At 39.3% G+C, this 20,565-nt stretch overlaps 1 protein-coding gene across 1 annotated transcript; it reads right to left on the bottom strand.

The window, feature by feature from the left end:
• Window positions 1–5,461: 5,461 nt before the first annotated feature.
• On the bottom strand, window positions 5,462–17,998 carry SLC13A2 (solute carrier family 13 member 2). Its single transcript, XM_010117289.2, has 12 exons — window positions 17,897–17,998; window positions 14,952–15,080; window positions 14,468–14,604; window positions 13,161–13,387; window positions 12,069–12,249; window positions 11,723–11,845; window positions 10,578–10,799; window positions 10,381–10,478; window positions 9,693–9,814; window positions 7,376–7,537; window positions 6,306–6,443; window positions 5,462–5,593 (listed from the first exon to the last, which is right to left on the bottom strand). The coding sequence occupies exons 1-12, from the start codon at window positions 17,996–17,998 to the stop codon at window positions 5,462–5,464; spliced, it is 1,773 nt and encodes a 590-aa protein (XP_010115591.1).
• Window positions 17,999–20,565: the final 2,567 nt, after the last annotated feature.

The raw sequence follows: 20,565 nt of genomic DNA on the forward strand, positions 1-20,565 counted from the left end.
AGTATCTTCTGAGACTGCTATTTCTTCAGTACTGATTGTAGCTCTTGATACCACAACACCGCTTGCTTTGGTGTAAGGAGAAAAGAAAAAGCACAGGTGTGAGGAAGCTTGCATTGTACAACTGTGTTATCTGCAACGCAGACAAATGATTTATGATTGCATGTTTCATGTAGCAGGAATGATATTGCCAGAGGTAAGAATAAGGAGGAAAATTCAAACTCCCTTCAGGTGACAGACATCTTAAAAATATAGAGGATCCTTTTGAATTTTCTGGCAAGTCTCATCAGGACAGTCCTACAGCAAAAAAAAAAAGGAAATGTGACTTTCCCTTTGCAGTTGCTACAACTGCCCCAGAATAACCACTACTCGCTGTCTAAGATCCCAGTGATAAGCAACCAGGAAAACTGGTGCCATAACAGCTAACTGTACTGAGCCTGTATTCCCCTTCTGCTTCTGGACACAGCTTGCTCTTCTGACATTGTGAAATCCATTTTAATATGGACATTAGTTTCACAGATAAATCCGACCACTTTTTCTTTTGCTGTATATAATTCTGTAGTCAGCAGAATTAATGAAATTTGGTGTCCTAGGGCTTTCCATTCCCTTCCAAAGAATGGAAAGCCCTAAGTTCCAGTGGCAGGTATTGGGAAAACCTGAAATTGCTCTTTTTCTCATAGACTGGACAAGGATCAAGGGAAATGAGGAAATTCCTGTAATGCTGCTGGGCTGGCAAGAGAACCTTAGTACTAGTTTGAAGTCAGCTGAATAGTATAAACCTGAAGCAGTGTGCAGTTTTGATGTTTTACTTGATCATACTTAATATTTCAAGTACAGTGCCATCTCAAAGTAGTCACAAGTAATGCTTTATCACGATAGACACCTTACACAGGCATACAAAGTCTGAGCATTAAAGCAGTTGCATCTGGTCTGATCTCTCTGGTCTGTTCCGTCTCTATTTTCAAGTTAGTTTGTGCTTTGCTTTTTTTTTTTTTTTCCTTCCCTTTTTGACAATTTGAATCAATTGTTCTAATTTTATGGCTGTGCAGTCATGCACTGCCCTTGAAAAGTCCTCCTCTTGTTCCATTACTTTCTTCTTAGCTATTTAAGGATGTTTTCCAAGGAACATCAACACCAGACGAGGTGCTTGGCCTGGATTTAGGAATTTCGGGCATGCCCTGCCGGAGTGTCTGCAGCCACTAGATGGCACGTTGAACAAGAATCTGCACGTTCTCAATAGCAGCTTGACTTTTTCGGTCTGCTAGTATTATTAAAGGCTAAATAATATTAAATGTTTCTTTAATAGGAGAAAATGCATAGCATTGACAGTAGTGATTAAGTTCTATTAAACAGTTGTTATTTTGGACACCAGGTGATTAGTACGTTCAAACCACTTCATTTCCAGACTTTGGCACCTTGGTCATTGCTAACTCAAATCATAAAGTTCAGTGAATCAAGTTGTAAATAGTTTTATTGGTTCCGTGCTGGAAAAGAATTGAGGGTTGTGAAATTCCTTAATGATTTAAAGTTACGTATTTCCTAAGTCCTTGTGTTTCTATTTTTTGTTCTTTCTTTGGCTCTTCGTCATTGCAGAAATTCTAAACTCTGTTTCTGCCTTTGCAAACACTAAAAGCAAATGCTAATTGAGAGCAAGGAGTTGTATTCCTAGAACAAATACGCCCAATGGAGAGAGTTGGAGTTTTAGACTCAGATGCACACTACTGCCAACATGCAGTAGCTATCTGAGGGAGGAATTACCTCCAGGGATGAGAGTAGAACTGCTCTTACAGCTTCTGGACAAAGGTCCATGTTTACATACATGCTGATGACTATTGGATAAAACACAGGACCTTCATGTTTCTATTGGTTTGTATTTTGTTTTCTGAAAATATTTTTTCATATTTTTGAGAATTGTTTTATGTCCATTATACGATAAGGTTTCATTCAAAGCAGGTTTTGTTTTGATTTGGTTTTGCCTTTTGTGTGTGGGGTTTGTTTGTTTTTTTTTTTTAATGAAAGTAAAAGGACTTTTAAATGAAAATAAAAGGATCAGAAAGTAAAATGAAAGGTTTCAGTGCTATGCAACAAGGCTTCCTTAAAGTTCATTTTAATAGCTTTTAAATTATGCAGATCAAATTTTTGGTTTCTCCAAACCAACTCGAGGATGAAAATGACATGCTGGCTTTATGCTGTTTTGGCTCTAAAATTGTCATGTCTTCTGTTAAGTCTGTTTATAATTGTAGTGCTTGATGAAGTGACCCTTGCATCACTTACATGCCACTTTCCAAACATCCGTCAAGATGTTTATGATGAAGTGCCTTTCTCAAATGTAAGCTATTTTTGTTGTTTTATTAGCCTGCTTAAAATTAATCTGGTTTTCTGGTGTGGTCATGTGTTGCAGAAATGTGTGTGTTTACCAGGATAAGTCCTTCATATTCTCTTAGGTGTACATGTATGTGCCTGTAGAACTTGTGTGTGTGCATGTGTGTGTCTGTGTGTGTGTGTCTGGGCAAGGCAAGGCAAGACAGCACCATAACTCCAGGGAAAATGGAGGAGGTGACTGCGAGTCACCCACTTACTCACTGGCATATACTGTGAGAAACCTGTATTTTGTGGTTTTGCAGAGCACTTGCTTTTTAGAGAAGGTAGGCAAGAAGGCAGACATCCCTTTCTCATTAACAAATTTATCACTTACAACTCTTATGCAAAACAAACTTAGTGTCAACTCTGAAATGAAGAGCTGCATTGGAAATCACACTTAACTACAACAGGTGCTGAGCTGGCAGTTTCACAGAAGATTGTGAAATTTGATCACACAATGGGAAATAGAGCCACTCCTTGAGGGCAATATCTGGAAACATAATGGGGAACCTCCCTTCAAAGGTGATCTGTGTAATAATGGGGCTTAGAAACACTTTCTACCTGCTTTGCTTAGAAAATTATGAACATTTTTAATAGTGTTACAGGTTTTTGCACGAGCACACTATATTTAGCTGTACCTCAACTAGTCCTGTGCTCAGACACACCTAAGGCAATAAACTGCCCAGTGCGTACTTGCTACTACCATCACTGCAAGGTGGAAACTACTAATGAAATTTTCTGTTCTCTTTATGTCCTGGTATTATTGTTAGCTCTACTCCTCTGTCTACAGGTTGCAGCTTTTCACCTTCCTTCTTCTGGAATCTGGGCATTTGGACACCCCTTGAGTCACTTTCGTTGCAGCCATTTTCTGGTAAGTCTCTAACCTTTATATACTCATACATGCTAATGAACGTGGAACACCCAGCATTATTGCGTTGGCCCTATGACACTCTGTGCTACTTGAAGTCTCTCTTCTTTCTTCTTGAGATTGCCATAAAGATTGCACCTGTGCTCCTGCATGTACTTATGCACACCACAGCCTCTGAATAATGTAGACTAATAGAAAAGACTTCAAAGAATCATAACACAGTTTTAAAGGGCTGGAAGGAGAGGCTGATGGGAAATGTTATAAGAATTCAACATTTCCTGCTTAGCTAAGCAGTAATTTAGAAGGACATGTAAACAATGTGCAAGTATTTCAAAGAAAACAAAAAGCAAACAAAAGCTATGCTTGCTGCCCTGATGCTGTAGACAAAGAGCTAAGAAGGGAGAGGTTTGCAGAAAATCATCTGCTTGAGTTTGTCTTTTTGTTACGTACACAGACACAGGGTGAGCAGGGTAATGAAAATATTTAGACAGATTTGGATGCTATTTGATAGATGTAAATGCAAAGGGAAAAAAGGTGAATGGTTTAGCAGTGACCTGAGCAACTCATTATGTGATTGAAATCAATTACCCAGGAGTTCATTAGCAAAAAAGAATAAATGTCCTTCCTTCTTGTGCTGTGAATATTCTATTGGATCCCTATCACATATCAAATCAAAACACTATATTTCAAAGCCACTGAAGGGTTAATACCAGACTGTTCTTTCTGAGACAGTGATTTTCCAGAGCAACTGTGCTTGTCAGGACGATGAAGCTATCAGTGCAAAGGGAATCAGTGATCAGCAGATACCAGAATTGTCTTTACAGTTGGAACTGGAAAGAAACTACTGCAGGTCAGTGAATTCTAACATTTCATAAACCAAATGTACCATGCGCTTTGTCCTTGTCTCCTAGTAATTAGGATAGAGAAAGAAAGAAGAAAGACTTTGAAGAGTGTGCATACCATTTTACAGTGAAATTCACTCAGGTTCACTCTCATTGAACCAGTATGGTTCAAATGGGATTTCAGAAATGCAACAGACTTTGTGCAAAACGTAGGAAGGCAACAACAGAAAAAAAGCATTTAGCGCAAAGTTCAGGGGCACATATTGTATAACTGATCCGTCTGAACCCAACCTCCTTTATGGTACTAAAGGCTTGATTTGGCAAAGTGTCTGCATATTCTAGTATCTTTGTCAGTCTGGTGATTAAGGGTCTGTGTGCTACTGAAAGTCAGTTCCAGCAGAATAAGGATTAAATATTTAACAGTGTTAAAGGCTTTTGAAATAGAAGATATTGGTTTTGAAAGTCTAACAAAATTGGACTCTTAATAATAAAGTAATTATTACTTGAACGATAAGAGAAAATCAATTATGCTAACTTTTCTGATTATTTCAAGATGTTTTAAGGAAGCACACAAACAAGCAGTTGATACACTGAAGACAGAAGCAGTGATATAAAATAGGAAAAATCTCCATAACATGGAGAGTACATAAAAAAAAATTTAATTCAATCATATATATATATTTTAGGACGCAGATTCTCCTCATCTCAAGAGAATATTATTGTGACCTTGCAGGCTGTAATCTTACATAAATAACAATGGAATAGATATTTTAGGAAAAAAATTATATTTTACATCCATAACAAGTGGACTGCAAATAAATATGTTTTGAAGTAATAGAATCGGCTGACAGTATGTGATTTGGCTGTAATCATACAACACATACATTACAATCATGTACATTTTGAACATATACACAGAGGCCTGTATACTCATATACAGGTGAATATTCACATTAATTGTGACAATACACAGACATATCCATGAAATCAGGTATGTAGAGTCTCTCTCCTTCCTTTTATGTACACACCTCTCTCTTCTCTCTTACTGCAGATTTCAGACTTTACTGGTAGAGCTTGAAAAGCGATGTAGCTAGTACTTGGGGAAAATCTACCCCTGCAGAGACAGGAAGTCTAAAGATACCTGGAACCGTTGAAAAGCCAAAGGTTATCTCATCTTACTGCTGGGGTACTAAAATTGCCTGTTAAACAGCACTGTTAGGCAATTTTATTGCTGTTATCAACTGAATGATTTTGTTTGTAGGTGGCTTGTCCTCTTCCACAGGACAGGCCTGTCTCTGAACTGCTGCCTTGGCAAAACTTGTGCAGATGATAGTTTTGCTCTCATTGCAGTTCTAACAGAAAAAAAAGCTGTTGGTTCCCTTGCTTCTTCATATTACAGGCATGTACCTGTCCTATTGGCCCAAGATGGGAAAGTGTGCAGTTGGAACAAAGATGAAGCCCAGGTGTTGATGGCTAGAGTTATCGTCAGAACTCCTAGGATGTTGAGTACAAACCCAGCTTTGGCCTAGAATTATAAAAGAAAAGTGTTATTACTTGAACTGAGTACTTTTTTTCCTTCCCTGCTGATTAAGGTTGTTTGTATGGTTAGATTTTTCTCTTTGGCCTTTTTTTACAACTCCATCAGGACTCCATTAAATTACATTTAAGCTGGTTTTCTTCACAAATATAATTTGTGTTAGGGAAAAAAAAATAGTTTCCATTGCATAAAACACTCAAACTAGAAGTCCTGAAATCCTTTTATTTGTCTCTAATGTTACTTTGGATTTCTTCTTGGATCAATTATAAATTAGAAAAGTTACCAAGAGACACGGCATCCTTGACTGTCTTTCCTTAACATATCGAGAAGGGGCATCAACGCAGCCCAGTAAGATGTGCTGGGCTTTCCCCTGGTCCCTGCAGAAGGACTGTCCAAATGATAGGACTCTGACATCCCTATGATCTACATTCAGGCTTTTGGAACAGTTAGACATTGCCATTTTTGTTGGAACATCTTCAAGAGGTCTTGGGTGTTTTTCAAAAGCTCAATAGCATCTTTATAAGACTCTGTGTATATATTAGAGTCAGTGTGGCCCTTAATTCACACGTGTATGTTCTTCTTTCTATGTGACTTTAGCTGAGTACAGTGAGTTTTCTAACACTCTTTTGAGAAGAACCAATAATTGAAAAAAGAAATATTTGAAAAATGAAAGTTCTGAAAAGTATGTGTTTTTGCTCACCATATCTATAACCTTGAGTTGTCCATATGAAAAGACAATGGCGTTAGGAGGAGTGGCCACTGGGAGCATGAACGCCAACGATGCAGAAAGTGTACAGGGCAGCATGACATAGAGTGGATTGAGGCAGATTGCTTCAGCCTATGCAAGAAGGGAGAGCAAAGATGATGGTTTTGATACACAAAAATGCGTAGAAATCTTTTGGCAGAAGACTGATTGTACTTGTCCATGTCACAAACACTGCAGCCACTCATATTTTGGTTCTGCTTTAGAAACTTCTAGCCAATGTCTTTATGCAGCAAATACAATAATTGATTTTGTGGTCAGTGCTTTGTGTTCCCGATTGTGGAATCTGATCACTGCTGCAGTATAACTTAATAATAATGGTTGTATTCAACTCTAAAACCAGGAAAAAATGTAGAGTGGCTTCAAACTGATTAAGAATAAAATCAAGTTATCAGGGGAAACAGAGTGGCCCAAACTCTGAAGGTGAGCGGATCAGTTTAGGGGTTAGCTAAATCTATGCAAAAAGATTTTGGTGGAGCTTATTCCAGTTTCTGTCTGGAATCAGCTTTTCACACTGCAGAACTCTGTCTAGCTCAGCAACAGGATTCTCCTGTGGAAATGGAAAAGTCTGAATTAGGTCATAGAGCTTGACTAATGCTATCACCTTCAGCGACTTCTGGAAAACTAGTGGTCAGAGTGAAATATGGTAATGGAATGCTGCAAGGAAGCAAATGCTGCTGCTGCCTCTGTGCAGAACAAATAGGAAAAACCAAGTACAGCTGGCAGTGACCTCATGAGGTTGTTTAGGCCAGAAGACAAGTCTAATATGGCAGTGAATTTACTTTTCACCAGCGATGATTTTAGAAAGGTTGAACTAAGCACGGTGTATGTGAACATATATTCACACACATACGTAGATGTGTATTTTAAGTCTTGTATTCCTGATTGGATACATGAGCCAGTGCTTGGCTATGTCAGCCAGTTAGTTTTTATAACTGAGCAGATGTATGCTTGGAGCAGAGTTGAAAGCTGTTCTTATAAGAGTATTTGGAACTGCTGGAACTTACCATTGAAGCCAGAATAGGGAGAAAGAGCGTAGTGGTGGCCACATTGCTGGTGCACTCGGTGAAAGTGGCAATAAGGAGACACAACAGGAGAGCAATAGCTGGATGAGGGATTTGCTGCAGAGGAGTCAGTTTGCTACCTAACCATGAAGACAGACCGGATTCCTGTAACAGAGGAAAGAGGTCTGTCAGGATGGTAGGCTGGAGAAGAAATAGCCACATCTCAGTTCAGTTACATTTCTCATACCATTTCTACCTTCCCTTCTTACAGGAGTTCTCATACGAACTGCTTTCTGTAGGAAAACATGTTAGAGTCAACACTCATAGACACAACAATTTGGGGTTAGATACAAATAAATGTGCTTTCCCTTCCAAAGAATTTGGAAGAAGAAGATACTACATTTACTGTATGTTATTGATAGCAAATAATTATTTCTCTCTTCAGGCCACTAGTTGTACATTCAGGGCTTTTTTTTTTTTTAATCTAAACAAAAGTATTTGAACGCACTTTCTAAAATACCTTCATATATCTTAGCAGATATTCTAGGGATTTAATGTAATTTCATCACATTGTCTGAGATCTTGATCAATTATCTGAATCTTTTTGTATCTGTCATCCTTCTCAGTCACAGAAAAATACCAGCATCTTCCCTATCATTCTGGCCTGTAGTTTGGGCGATGTTATTACTCAGCTGTTCTTCCCAAGACAGCACATTCTAACTGTGCCTGTTTTGCTCCTTCATGCATTATGGCCTAGCTTTCTTACTGGTTTTGCAACCACTGTTCTTCAACTGTCCTCCCTATTTCGTATCTTGGCTACTTCAACCTGTCTCTTCTGACATCCGAAAGTGCTATCTTACAGGAGAGTTGGAATCTTTCTTGAAAGGACTAGTCTAATTCCCTATCCTAAGGCAGGATCAGCTCTACCTAGATTATTACTGATAGATGTTTTTCAAACTTGTTAAAAATATCTAGCAATGAATTCTACAAAATCTCCCCACATCATAGAATGTTTTGGATTGGAAGGGACCTTAAAGATAATCTAGTTCCCCTTGATTATCCACAACCATATTATTCCATAGCTTCCACTAGACCAGGTTGATAAATTTTTTCAAGTGTTTAACTATCTTTACAATTTGAACATTTTCCTACTGCTTAACCTAAATCTCCTTTGCCGCAACTTAAGCCCTTTAACAGCCTCAAAATATCAAAAAGTATACTATGTTCCCTTCTGCAGCAGCTTTTATGTATTTGATTATTTAATGTAGAGTAAATTGATGTAATTTCTTGAGTCTTTCCTTTTCCAAACATGTTTCCCAGAGATCTGATCATTTTTACTACCTTCCTCTAAACTTTCTTCCCATATCCCACATGTTATTGAAGATTGATATCCAACACTGAATAGATACTGTACCTAAGGACTCAGCAGTCCTGAGTGGAAGGATTATCTTTTACATGTCTTATGTATGATGGTCCCACCTATAGTGTCCAGATGTTTGCTTTTTTTTTTTCCTCAGTATCAATGTAAAAATATTGACTAGAACAAGGTGTATGAGCAGCTTTAAAACTTACCCTGTCATTTCCACATCTTGCATTTATGATATTTGGTTATTTCTTCCTATTTCCCATATTGAGTTGCATCCTTGTTTTCTAGAAACACTTTTACAAGTCATTGTGATCTTTGAATTCTAATCTAGTATTTCCAGGCACTTGCAGCCTTCTCCAAGTTGTTTATTGTCTATAGAGTTAATACATGTTTTGTCTGTTCCATCATCTAAGTCATTACTGAAAAATAGTTTGTAGCTCTGGACTCCTGGCAGATGCCTGCAGAAGTGCATCAGTACATCCTTCAGTTTGATGGCCAGATCTTTCTATCTGCTCCTGAAAGTTCTTTAGCTAGCTCTACATTTGCCTTCTAGTAGTTTAATTTAAATCATATTTCTGTAAGTGGTTTGTTTGAAATAGTTTGGAAACTCATCCTGGGCACACTATCTCTTCATGCTTGCCACATCAATCAAGTTTTATTTAATAGAACCTGTAGTGTATTGGGGTAGTTTCTTGATCATGCACTTTTCTAGAAACACAGTTAATCATGCTGCCTTGATTGGTAGTACTATCCCAGTTGCATAGGCAACAATAAAGATTTGTTCTCATCACAGGGCTCCTAAGGATGGTGAAGTTTGTCCTACTACCACTAGCTGAGGAAATGAGCGTTTGGTGCTACCAGCATGCCCTCTTGCGTTCTGGGAGAGCGTGCATGAAAAACAAGATGGAAAACACTCAGGAAGACACAAATACCAGGTAAGCAGAGGAATGTTACCTCACTGCCTTTGGCTAAGGCAAAGCCACCTCCCAGCAGAAACACAATGTTCCATGGCATTTTCTGGTGAACTACTTTCCAGTCCAAGAGAGCTGGAGGTGCTCGGATCTTTGGCTTGCTGCCTAAAATCCAAAAAGATTTTGTAAGGCATGTTACGTTTTCCAAATAAAGGAGAACTTCTTGGTGGGAGGTGAGTTTAGTCTGAACATCAGGAAACACTTCTGTCAGCAAGATAAGTAGACTGTGGAATTACCTCCTAAAGCAAATGAGAGCCTCATCAACAAAGATTCTAAAACTTGACTTGCAAAAATACTAAAGAATGATCTGTATGCTCCAAGAGATACAATAAAATAAAGGTAAGAGTGAGTTAAAAGTATGGCGACATATCTGCAGAACGGTATGTGTTTCTATTAAGTCATATATTCTCTCTTGAAGACTGCAGCTTCAGAAGCTTTTACACATGTATATACTAGTGTCTGGAGCACTGCTGGGATACAAGTTTCCTAGTTAGTTAAATTACAAGAAACAGAGCTTTTATGGGATATATGCCTTGCCTAGCCTAAAGCATACCTATGCTGTACCTATGCAGGAGGAGCAGTCTGAAGTCTTCCCTTTGTAAATCTAAAATGTAGAACTTCCCATGTACCTATTCTGACAGTTGATTTTTTGATGCCTTCAGTGAACTTACCTGTTTGTGGTTTGTCTCTGTCAATGTTAGAAATGTTGGAAGGGATGATGAACAACAAAACTGAAATGAAGATGGCAACTGTGGCATCAGTGACATAGCTGCAATAGATCAGTGAGAAATGTAGTCTAGTCGTGTATTCATTTTTATGAAATCTAGCCTACTTCATTTTTAGTCAAAGTGAGGAGAAGTGGTGATACCTTGTATTATTTTTGTTGAAAAGAACTGTTGCCCAACCTGGTATGAAACCAGGGTCTCTTGTAAACCAGAGCAGTACCAGTAGTATGAAGAGGATCAAAACTGCTATTTCTGCAAATTTCATTGAGCCTAATTTCTTGCTCTCTTCCTTGATAATGCCATAGGCCCGTTTCTCGTTCGCCTTTGCAGATGCATTCGTAGTACAACCAAAATTCTTCCGAAAACTAGAAAAAAAGGACAAGAAATATTAGAGAAATTTGCCAGATATCCTCCAAGTTAAGAACCCAGATTTTATACTCAGTCATATTGTCTTTTAGATATATGTATTTATATATGCATATAGAAATTATATGTATTAATATCATAGCATCAGCAGCCATAGGTGTTGGATAGTAACTGTGTTGTCCTGGGTACTGCCAAGATGATCAGAAAGAAGCTTCCTACCCCTAAAGGCTCATGATCTAAACATAAACGGGAGTGTTATCTGGACACATGGGGAAATAATGTCAATGTTAGCATGATTGACAAGACTAGATGATCACCAAGAAGGAAACAGTTGCTAAGCTTTTTAAAATTACAGAAAAGGAGGATTTTAAAAGATGAATTTAAAGACAAAAGTACAATTGCAGGTATTGCAGAGCCGTTTCCAGTTGAAAGAAAGGAGGTTGGGAATGATACAGAAGTGATGGGCTAAGTATTAACGAGGTAGGTAATCCAAGCCGGTTGTACGGGGTGATTAGCATTGGGAACTGGCGCAATAGTAATCCTCTAGGTCTGCAGCAACTCTCATTACAAAGGTATTTACCAGCTATATGTAGAAATCAATTTCCTGGTTTGAAGCACAACAATCTTTCAGAACATGAAAGCAATGCTGCAGAACAGGTTATATGCAGTTATAACTTCCTATTTTCAGCTACAAAGTATATTTAGCTGGGATTTGATCAGGCTCCTCAGAGAAAAAGTTGTATTATTTTAACGGATACATAGTATGCTGTTTGGCTAGTCTGTTGTTTGTGAGGACTTTGTCACTTGCTGGCTGCCTTTCAAGCATAGGTTCATCAATAAAAGTATCACCTGGGTTATAACGTGTAATGAGTACTTGATAACAGGCCTATCAGCTGTATTACGGTGTGTAATGGGTACTTACTTAAAGCCCAAGTACAGTATCTGCAGCCAAATCCACGTCAAAACCAGCAACACAATCATGGTGGGGAAGGCAAAGGAGAACCAAGAGGCAAAGTTGATGATATTGCCATTGTCAGGAAAGAGCCTATAAAATGCAGATGGCTGTTAGCATCCAAAATTCTGCACTCTCTTCTGTATTTCATTAATGATTCAGAAAAGATGCGGTACTGTGAGGCACCCTAAGGAAAAAGCTAACTTCCCGACAAAGTTACCAAATCGATATTTCCTTCTCTGTGTTGGCTGGAAATCAGCTGTAGCAGAATGATGCCGTTTAGTGGGTATGTAATCCCAAATTCAACCAGACTTACTCATCAACTTGTCCTTGCAGTACCAGATTTGGTGTTGTCCCAGTCAGAGTTGCAATCCCTCCAATACTGGCTGAGTAACAAATGCAGAGAGACATCCCCTTGCAGAAATTCTTGTGTTTCTCCTCTAGCAGATTTTCATTTCTCTTTCTGTCTTCCTCAACTGTCAGGACATGACTATTACCTAGGCCCCAAGACAGCAACGAAAGAGTTACAGAAGCTAGATTGGATAGGAAAAGATCTTGTGCCTGCATAATTCAGTATTTCAAGGCTAGAACACAATGGACTCAAAGCTGAAGGAGCCGAATTTCCTCATTGGAAAATTGGCATTGTTAATTCTTTGATCTTCTGTCCATTCTTACTGGTTGTCTCGACACAGAGCAGTTTTTCAGAAGTAGAGAAGCTGAAATGTGTGATACAGTCCAAACATACTGCTGACACTCCTTGGTGATGTAGGGCAATGTCTGAACGGCATGTGGAGAGGAGAGGGGCAAGAATTCAGGGAGGACCAATAGAGTCAGAGGAGTGGGACTGAAGGGAACTCGCTCTGTACCAGCACCTGACTGCTGGCACTGAGATTTACATTCAGAAACACTTGAGTTGGTTCAAAGACGGGAAGAGGGCAAGACAGCTGGTAAAGAGATATTGTTGCATGATTGTGTATCTTTGGATTAGAAAGATCATTTTAATCCCTACCCTCCTGGCACAAAATAGGCCAGAAATTTTGCCTCACAAATCCTCTATTATCTGACAAGTTACCCAGTAGGTAGTAACTGAACTAACCTGTATAGAGAGAGAAAAATCAAGCCTAATGTAACAGCTTCAGGTAATGGAGAATGTATACATTTTGTTGTTTTATTGATTCGCTATCATTACTTCATATTTTCAATCTATTTCTGACTTCATCCAAGTCAGTATATATTACTGTGCCTTTATCTGGTTCACGGGAGAGCCTCGTAAATGCTGTCTGACACAGTCAGGGTGCTTTAGGTACATTCTTGTTTTAGAATTTACTAGCAACTATAAATGACAGTTAGGAAGGCATCAGGTCATCCTCCATTACCCCAAAGAGAAAAACACCCATAACCCACTCACCTTTTTCCTCTGTTTCTTTGGAGCTGTTTGGTTTAGTTGACTCTTCCTGCAGTTCAAAGGCTTTGTTGATGTTTTCAGATGCTTGGCCAGCTGCGCTACACTCCATTTCAGACTTGTGCAACTGGTCCAACACCGCTTGTCCTATTGGGACCATCATGGCAGTGGTGGCGGTATTGCTGATCCACATTGACAGGAAGGCGGTCACAATCATGAAACCCATGAGAAGCCTGAAATGAAAAGGTTTGAAAAAGTTGGTTCAGAACTCAGCGCTCCAATGCTCTTTTTTTTTTTGTTACCAAGTTTTAGTTACAAATGCTGGGTTTGGAAAATGCTTAACAGTTCTCACCGAGCACTTCCTCTTACCCTAGTCTGCTTTGTGAATGACACTGTAAGATTTAACGTGATTTTTTCTTTTTGCAATTTCAGTCAATTGTGCTTTTACATTCTTATGACTAGGAAAGTGGAAGCTGGTACCTTGGAGCAAATAGTTTATCTAGTCAGTATCCTGCTTATTCTGCATGCTTCCAAGGAAGACATACCATCTCAATAACACGTGTTAATGGATTATAACATATTTTTGAAGAGGAATTGGAAGCTGAATTTGATACCAAATGGCAATCGGTTTAAGCCATAAGGAAGATGATTTTTTTTTGGTAATTTTATCCTACCTCTATTATTTAAGATTCTCTTCTTACTCATATAAAATTCTAATCCTTGTTTCAGTATTACTGTGTTATTTGTCTCAAAATTATTCTGTAGATGAGCTGTAGATTATATGTTAGATGAAAAGGTCTTTATCTTGTATGCATTTTTATTCTATTGCTTTGTAATTTCCTTCAGTATTCCCTCTTCTTATGATCTGGGACAGATTAATCGGGTCATGTAGCCTCTGCATAGCTTAAAGTTCTAGTCTGGTAAACATTTGTTGTTTTCAAAACAAGCATCTCCATATTTTCTTTTCTTTTTGCAGTCAGTATAACAGAGAGGACATGTTTTCTGTGTTTCAGCTGTAGTCTTTCCTGATTGTCTAAAGCTGTGCTTCTGGCCAAGCCTAACAGCATCCTTGTCTCTTCAGCATTGACTCTTGTTGCTATTTCTCCACCTAAAGCCATTTGGAGTTCAAAAAAAGAGGCACCAGGTCTGTTACGCATCAAAGGATCCTCATTTGCAAGGTTTGCTCAGACTGCAAAAAAAGCATTTGTAGGATATGATTTGCAGGTTCACATAGGAGACTACAGGCAACTCTGAGATAGGAACTAATGCCATGAAGTCCTTTATCCTGCAGCATTTTCATGACTGTTACTCACAGGGCTGGTCGGACACCAGTGATAAGCAAGACCCGCAGAGCAACACGCTTGTGTAGGTGCCAATTCTCAATAGCAATGGCCATCAGCAATCCCCCAATAAAAAGCATATTGGTGTCCTTCAGGTACTCCCTGCAGACCTGTAACATGGAACAAGGGAGAGAAAACAGTGACAAGAAGTCAATGTTTAGAGAGAAGGCACTTTCTAGAGGAGGATCTTGTCCCAAAGACGTTAGCACACAATAACTATGGATTGCATCTAAACAGTGAATTTGCTTTGATTTCAGATTAGCAGCTCCACCCAGAGTTCACTCTAGGCTCATGCAAGTTCTGTTCCAGGGAGAGGACAGACAATTCCCTGTCTAACAATAGTGTAATTTTATTTTCTTTGCACTACACCCTGAAAATCACCCTGTATATAATCCCAGAATAAGAGAAGCTGACCAATAAATACATAGGCAAACATGTATAGAGTAAGATCTCTTACTGTTGTTGAATCCATGACATTCATTAGCGGGAACAGCAGGACAGGAAAGAAAGCTGTGACAGCCAACGGCAAGGCTTCCGTGCACCAAAACAGTGCCATCAGTATGATCACATAGCCGCATCGGGCCTCCTGACAGAAGAGTACATGCAATCAGAACAGACTGTACATCTCACGTGGGCTTGGAGAAGGCAACAGCCCGTAATTATATTCATTGCCTGATAAAGGGATTTGAGAAAAGGTTATTTTTTATCTTTCTCTCCTGTCTGTCCTCCTACCTATGCAGATCCTAATCCAGTGACAAACTATTCAACAACCTTGTCAGAACTGTGAGGAAAAGACTGGGGCCTCCCGTGGGGAAAACCAAGAAACTTAGGAAAATAAACAAATTGATGACTTTGAACCCTTTATGATAAGGGATTGGCAATCCTTGCACAGACTTCTGGATTTTGCTGATGGTGGTATTTTCTCTTTCTATATTTCTGTCTTTGAGTTGCAGAAATAGTTACTGATCCAGTCAGGGCTTCTCCACCTTTTTCTCCACATATTTCAGGACATGGCCTGGATGAACCCCACTGATTTCAACAGCCTGGATTCCTTGTCCTGTAAATACTTTTCTCTATTTTTCATTGGATTTTTAGCTTAATACAGACTTTGAAAGGCTCACTGACAAACTGGTCACAGAGCAGTTTCAGCTTTCACTGACTTTGCCTTGTTTCTTTGAAGAAAGTATGATCCTCTATATCATGTTACTCTTTTTTTTTCTGAAAAAAATATTGATTTACTTTTATTGAAACTTGTGATGCTTCGTGATGCTCAGGACTTCTGAATGTGGCATGGAAGTTACAGAGCTGGTGAAGGGAAAGGATGAATAGAGGAGCTGAGTAGTCGGGAGGAAAGGAGAAGATAGCAATCTAGGTGGGAAATTACCAAAGCAGCAGAGTTGGAGAAGCAAAGCTGAAAGAGATTAATGAAGAGATGAAAAGATGCTTTTTTGAGCCTTATTTTTGAATGAGAGCAGCAAGAACCTTAATTATACATCTCATCAAGCACTGAAAGTAATTTTCCATTTTGATGATCCTTTCCCCCCCATTTTTGTTATTAAGAGACACCAGTGGGTGCCTTTTGAGAGACCCTAGCAGGGCTTTGGAACATCTGTCACAGGCACAGTGCTGTTTGCTTCCAGCCTGCTCTGAACAGGCTGTCAGTAAAAGCTGGAATAAGGCTTTTCACAACGTCGATTGTCCTGTAAGGACATTCCTCTGTCTTTAGACAAAATCTTTAGCATTGTGTGCCCTCATTTGTAATAGTTTAGTGTCCAGTGCTATGTCATTACAAGGCAGGTTAATAGCTCAACAGAACAGAAAAATGTGACATTCCATTCTGTATGTTGTCTGTTTACAACTCTGCATGCTGAGGTACCAGCTTTTCCTGCTTAGCAGTACCATGATGCACAATTCTAATGCAATAAATCTTACAGATTGCAATGGGAGAAGTCCAGGACATTTTAAATTTTTGTGTTGTAGCTACATGGAGTGAGTCATTTTCAAAGAGGAACTGAACCAAGACTGCCAAATCACTCCACAGGCAACACCAAGGACTTATTATATGGTAACAAGGACTCTAGCAAGTAAGTTTGAACTCATGGCCTGAGGATAAAAAAAAAAAAAAATATCTCTCTCTTTCTGGCTACTTAGAACTATTCTGATCCAGATATCTTTTAACTTCAGTAACTCTTTTGCCTATGGAAAGTTAACTAGCAAAAAAAGTACTTTTTCTGTTTTTCTTCTTAGTAAGCTTTTAACTGATCGTTTAAGCTATTTGATTTGCATAGCAAGGGAATAGGAGGGCATGCCTGATCAGTTACCACATTTCACTTTGTCATTCTTGCTTGCAATCCTCTGGTCATAGCTCCAAAGTCTCTGATAGAAGTCTCAGAAAAAGAGCTGTGGGGAAGAAAGAGCTTCGGGACAGGCTGGACAAAGAGACAGGGAAGAGGCAGTGGAGTGAAGAAGGAAGCTTGGCGAAGGAGACTAGAAGCTGGGAGTCAGCATGGATTGGAAGATGCAGGCAGGCAGAAACCAGAGGAAAGAGCTAGGACTTGACATCTGAAGAGCAGTGACAGGAGAGGTGGATTAGGAATAGCTATTTAGTGATGCTGGGACTGTAATAAGAGACCTGAAAACAAGAGGTGAGGTCTGTCTGCGTGAGGAGTTTGGGAGTTGGAGAAATAAGCCAGAATGAAGAAGCAGCAGAATGCTAGCAGTCTGCCGGCTCATGGTGCTGTATTTAAATGATCAATTTCACAGAAATACCTGCCCGACTGCTACAGGCTTTTGTAGTTAACTTTTTCTGAAGGAATCCTAAGCAAAGTGTCTTCCAAAACTTGACATTTTAAGTTTTAAATAATTGTTTAGAAAGATTCTTACAGAAATGTGCTAAAAAAAAGAGTGAAATACGTATTATTTTATCCTTATGTATCAGAATGCCTTGTCCATCTGACCAAGAAAAATACCTCTTCTATCTGGCAATGACAACAAGGAAAAAATTAAAAGAAGACGTGGTATGGATACTTAGACAAAATCAGAAGGGAGGTTAAAATTGAGCCTTAAATTGTAATTTAGGCTTACATGTGTGAGCTTCGGCATAGAAAGGCCTCTGCTAAATCAGTCTGCTGCAAAGCAAAAGTTACAGAATGGCATATCACTGAGCATTTTTCTAGAATGTGCAGTCACAGGTGTATCTGTTCATCCATCTATGTCCTACTACTTTTATGTTCTCCTGCTATCAGTAGTCAAAGGGATCTGCTCAGGAAAAAAGATCTTCAAGCAATAAATTAAGGAAATCCCTCTGAGAAAGAATCTGTATGTTCTGTTCAGCTCTGTCACTTAAAAGGAACAACTCTAAAGAGAGATTTGGCTCTCGAATGCGATTTAAGAAATTCTTACCTTGGTAGGAACAGCCAGAGGCAGAGGAAGAAACAAAAGGGGTACAAGCACTATGATCAAGTATTTCCTGAAGGCCAGGGTCATCTGTAAGAAGCCAGCCATGGTTCTGGAGCTAGCCCAGTGCTGAAAGGCCCGAGAGCTGCTGCTGGAGACTATATAAACAGTCGGGAATATTAACCGTTGACCTCAGGAGGCTGGGTGTTGTTTTTGGAACTGTGATCAGAGAAAGAAGGAAGAGAACAAAGAAGGGAGGGGACAGCGGAAGAGTGTCAGACCAGGAACTTTCTTAACACATTCTTCCTAATTCTATCCTGGATTTACCAGTTATTAAGTTCTTGTGGACCAAGTGGGTTTATTAAAAGCATCCTGAAATGACCTAGACTTTTTTTTAAAGAATATTAATGTTTTGATCTTTAATAGTGCCTTCCTTTGAATAGGTACTGTTATTCTTCCTATAAAAAAAAAGAAACTGCATTCTCCAGAATACATTGAAAATTGTTTTAAAAATTCGCAGAGTACTGAAAAACACATCTGTTCTCTAGTACTCAAATACAGAGATTAGAAACTTCTACACAAACCATTATATAAATGTAATTTTATCCACTGAAAAAATTCTTTGGGTAGCAAGATCCACTAGAGCAGAGCTCCTGTCACCAGATGCCACATCAAGTCCCCATGCAGAACAGCAGAGTCCTTACAACCTAGAGAAGGGGCACCCATCTTCACGCGGTCCAAGGATGACTCTCCTGACAATTCCCTTTTCTTCTCCTCAAAGGGCAATTGGGGAGATGTTAAGGTCTGGTTAGAACTCGGTTCCTCCCACGTAGCCACCCAGTATGTTATAACAAAGGCTTAGGGCCAAAGAGAGAACCCAAGAACTCTGTCTGACACAGACTGTTATATCTTAGGGGGCTGGGAAAGACTTGACTACAGTGCGTCGCTTTGCAAACATAGGGCTAGTTTTTTTTCACCTTTCTGATCTTGCAGGTTTGTAGTTACAGCTTTGGTAGCTTGCGGGGTGTACTGGGGAAAAAGAAAAGGAGGAAAAAAAAAAAAAAGCTCTACTGGGAAATTATCAGCAATTCTTGTCCCAGTTGCAAGAAACTTAGAAAATGCAAGCAGTTAATTACTTGATTCTGTAAATATGCAGGAGCGGAATAGAAGTTTTTAATTCCAAAGGGAGTGTCTTGTTAATGTCAATTTTATGTCTTTATTTGGTAGATCACGCAAGCATATACTTCAGATAATGATGATAACATTTCCATTTTATTGATAGAAATTGTCTCAGCTCTGTTTATAGCTTACTTAAGCAGAGAGAGACAAAGAGGAGCACAGGCATTAGGTCATCTGATGTCAGCTCCACAAAGAGCTTCTGCTGTTTCTCTCTCTCATCCATTTTCTGCCAGGGCTTGTTTTTCTTCAGTAATGTGCTTATGACTGAAAAACAGTGGGGTTTCTGTTGGCAGAGCCACAAACTCACAGCTCTCTTGCAAGCTTGATTTAGGCATATTGCTCACAAGAAACAATGTTGGGTTAAATAACCGCCAATCCTGAGCTTTAGCACTTCACCCTTGGTATAAAAAGAATGAGAAAGAGCATTCAAACAAATTCTATTCCTCTACATTTTTGCATCCACTTAATGTTGAGTTAGTGTCTAAAAAGACGCAGTGACAAAATCAGCCAATGGCAAAGTAATTTTTCTGCTTTCTACTCTTGTGTGCTAAGGTTGCAGTGAAAATCTAAAAGGAAGCCCCTCGTTTTCACACCTCTGTAAGACGAAGGTTGGCCTCCAGCTGCAGTCTTGCCCATGGGATGGAAGAAACAGTGCAGAAGGACCTCAGCTAACGATTGTGCCTGTTCTTTAGAAGCAGCACATCCACAGTGATTGTTTCCACTGCTATGTGAGTCCTGTTACTTTCAGAGATGCTATAAATGAGCTCTGTAAATGCATTCCTGCAAAATGAGTGGTTTGTGTCTTCAGGGGGACTTGTTAGAGATTCACCTGTAGCCCGTCATCGCTCCCTCAGTGGTGTCATAGGAGTGATGCCAATTTACGTTACTTTGGAAGTACTCCAGTTTCTATAAATGGGTTAATCTAATACTCTGAATTGTGTGCTTTGAATTTAAAGAACAACTTGGTCTTTGCTTAGTGATCTAGGTCTAGCAGACCCAACCTAACAGGGAACCTAATAGCACAGCCAAAACCTCTTGCGTGTTACAGTTTATGAGTTATTTTGTCCTTTAGAAAAAGAAGTATTTTCTAATGTATGGCCTTTCAATACTTAAAGGGGGCTTTTAAGAAAGATGGGGACAAATTTTTTCTCAGGGCCTGTTGTGACAAGATGAGTGGTAATGGCTTTGATATAGAAGGAGGCAGATTCAGACTGGATATAAGGAAGAAATATTTTACACTGAAGATAGTGGCACGCTGGCCCAGGTTGTCCAGAGAGGAGGTGGTGGATGCCCCATCCCTGGAAACATTGGTCGGGTTGGCCGGGGCTCTGAGCAACCTCATCCGGTTGGAGATGTCCCTCCTCCTTGCAGGGGGGTTGGACTGGGTGGGCTTTGAAGGTGCCTTCCCACCCAAACCGTTCTGTGATTCTAACTACAACATTTCTTAGATCCTAGTGTATTTAAAGTGTTGATTATAACTTTTCCTTTGGTTGGAG

This window comes from Chlamydotis macqueenii, chromosome 19, assembly GCF_036417535.1.
Source record: "Chlamydotis macqueenii isolate bChlMac1 chromosome 19, bChlMac1.mat, whole genome shotgun sequence".
Lineage (NCBI taxonomy): Eukaryota > Metazoa > Chordata > Aves > Otidiformes > Otididae > Chlamydotis > Chlamydotis macqueenii.

Excerpts from the sequence above, each read along its gene's own strand:
- SLC13A2 (XM_010117289.2), bottom strand. The coding sequence starts at position 17,998 with ATGGCTGGCTTCTTACAGATGACCCTGGCCTTCAGGAAATACTTGATC. Across the intron at positions 13,388-14,467 it reads ACTGGTGTCCGACCAGCCCT|GCTTCTCATGGGTTTCATGA; the intron begins GTGAGTAACAGT and ends TTTTCATTTCAG. Across the intron at positions 10,800-11,722 it reads ATACTGTACTTGGGCTTTAA|TTTTCGGAAGAATTTTGGTT; the intron begins GTAAGTACCCAT and ends CTTTTTTTCTAG.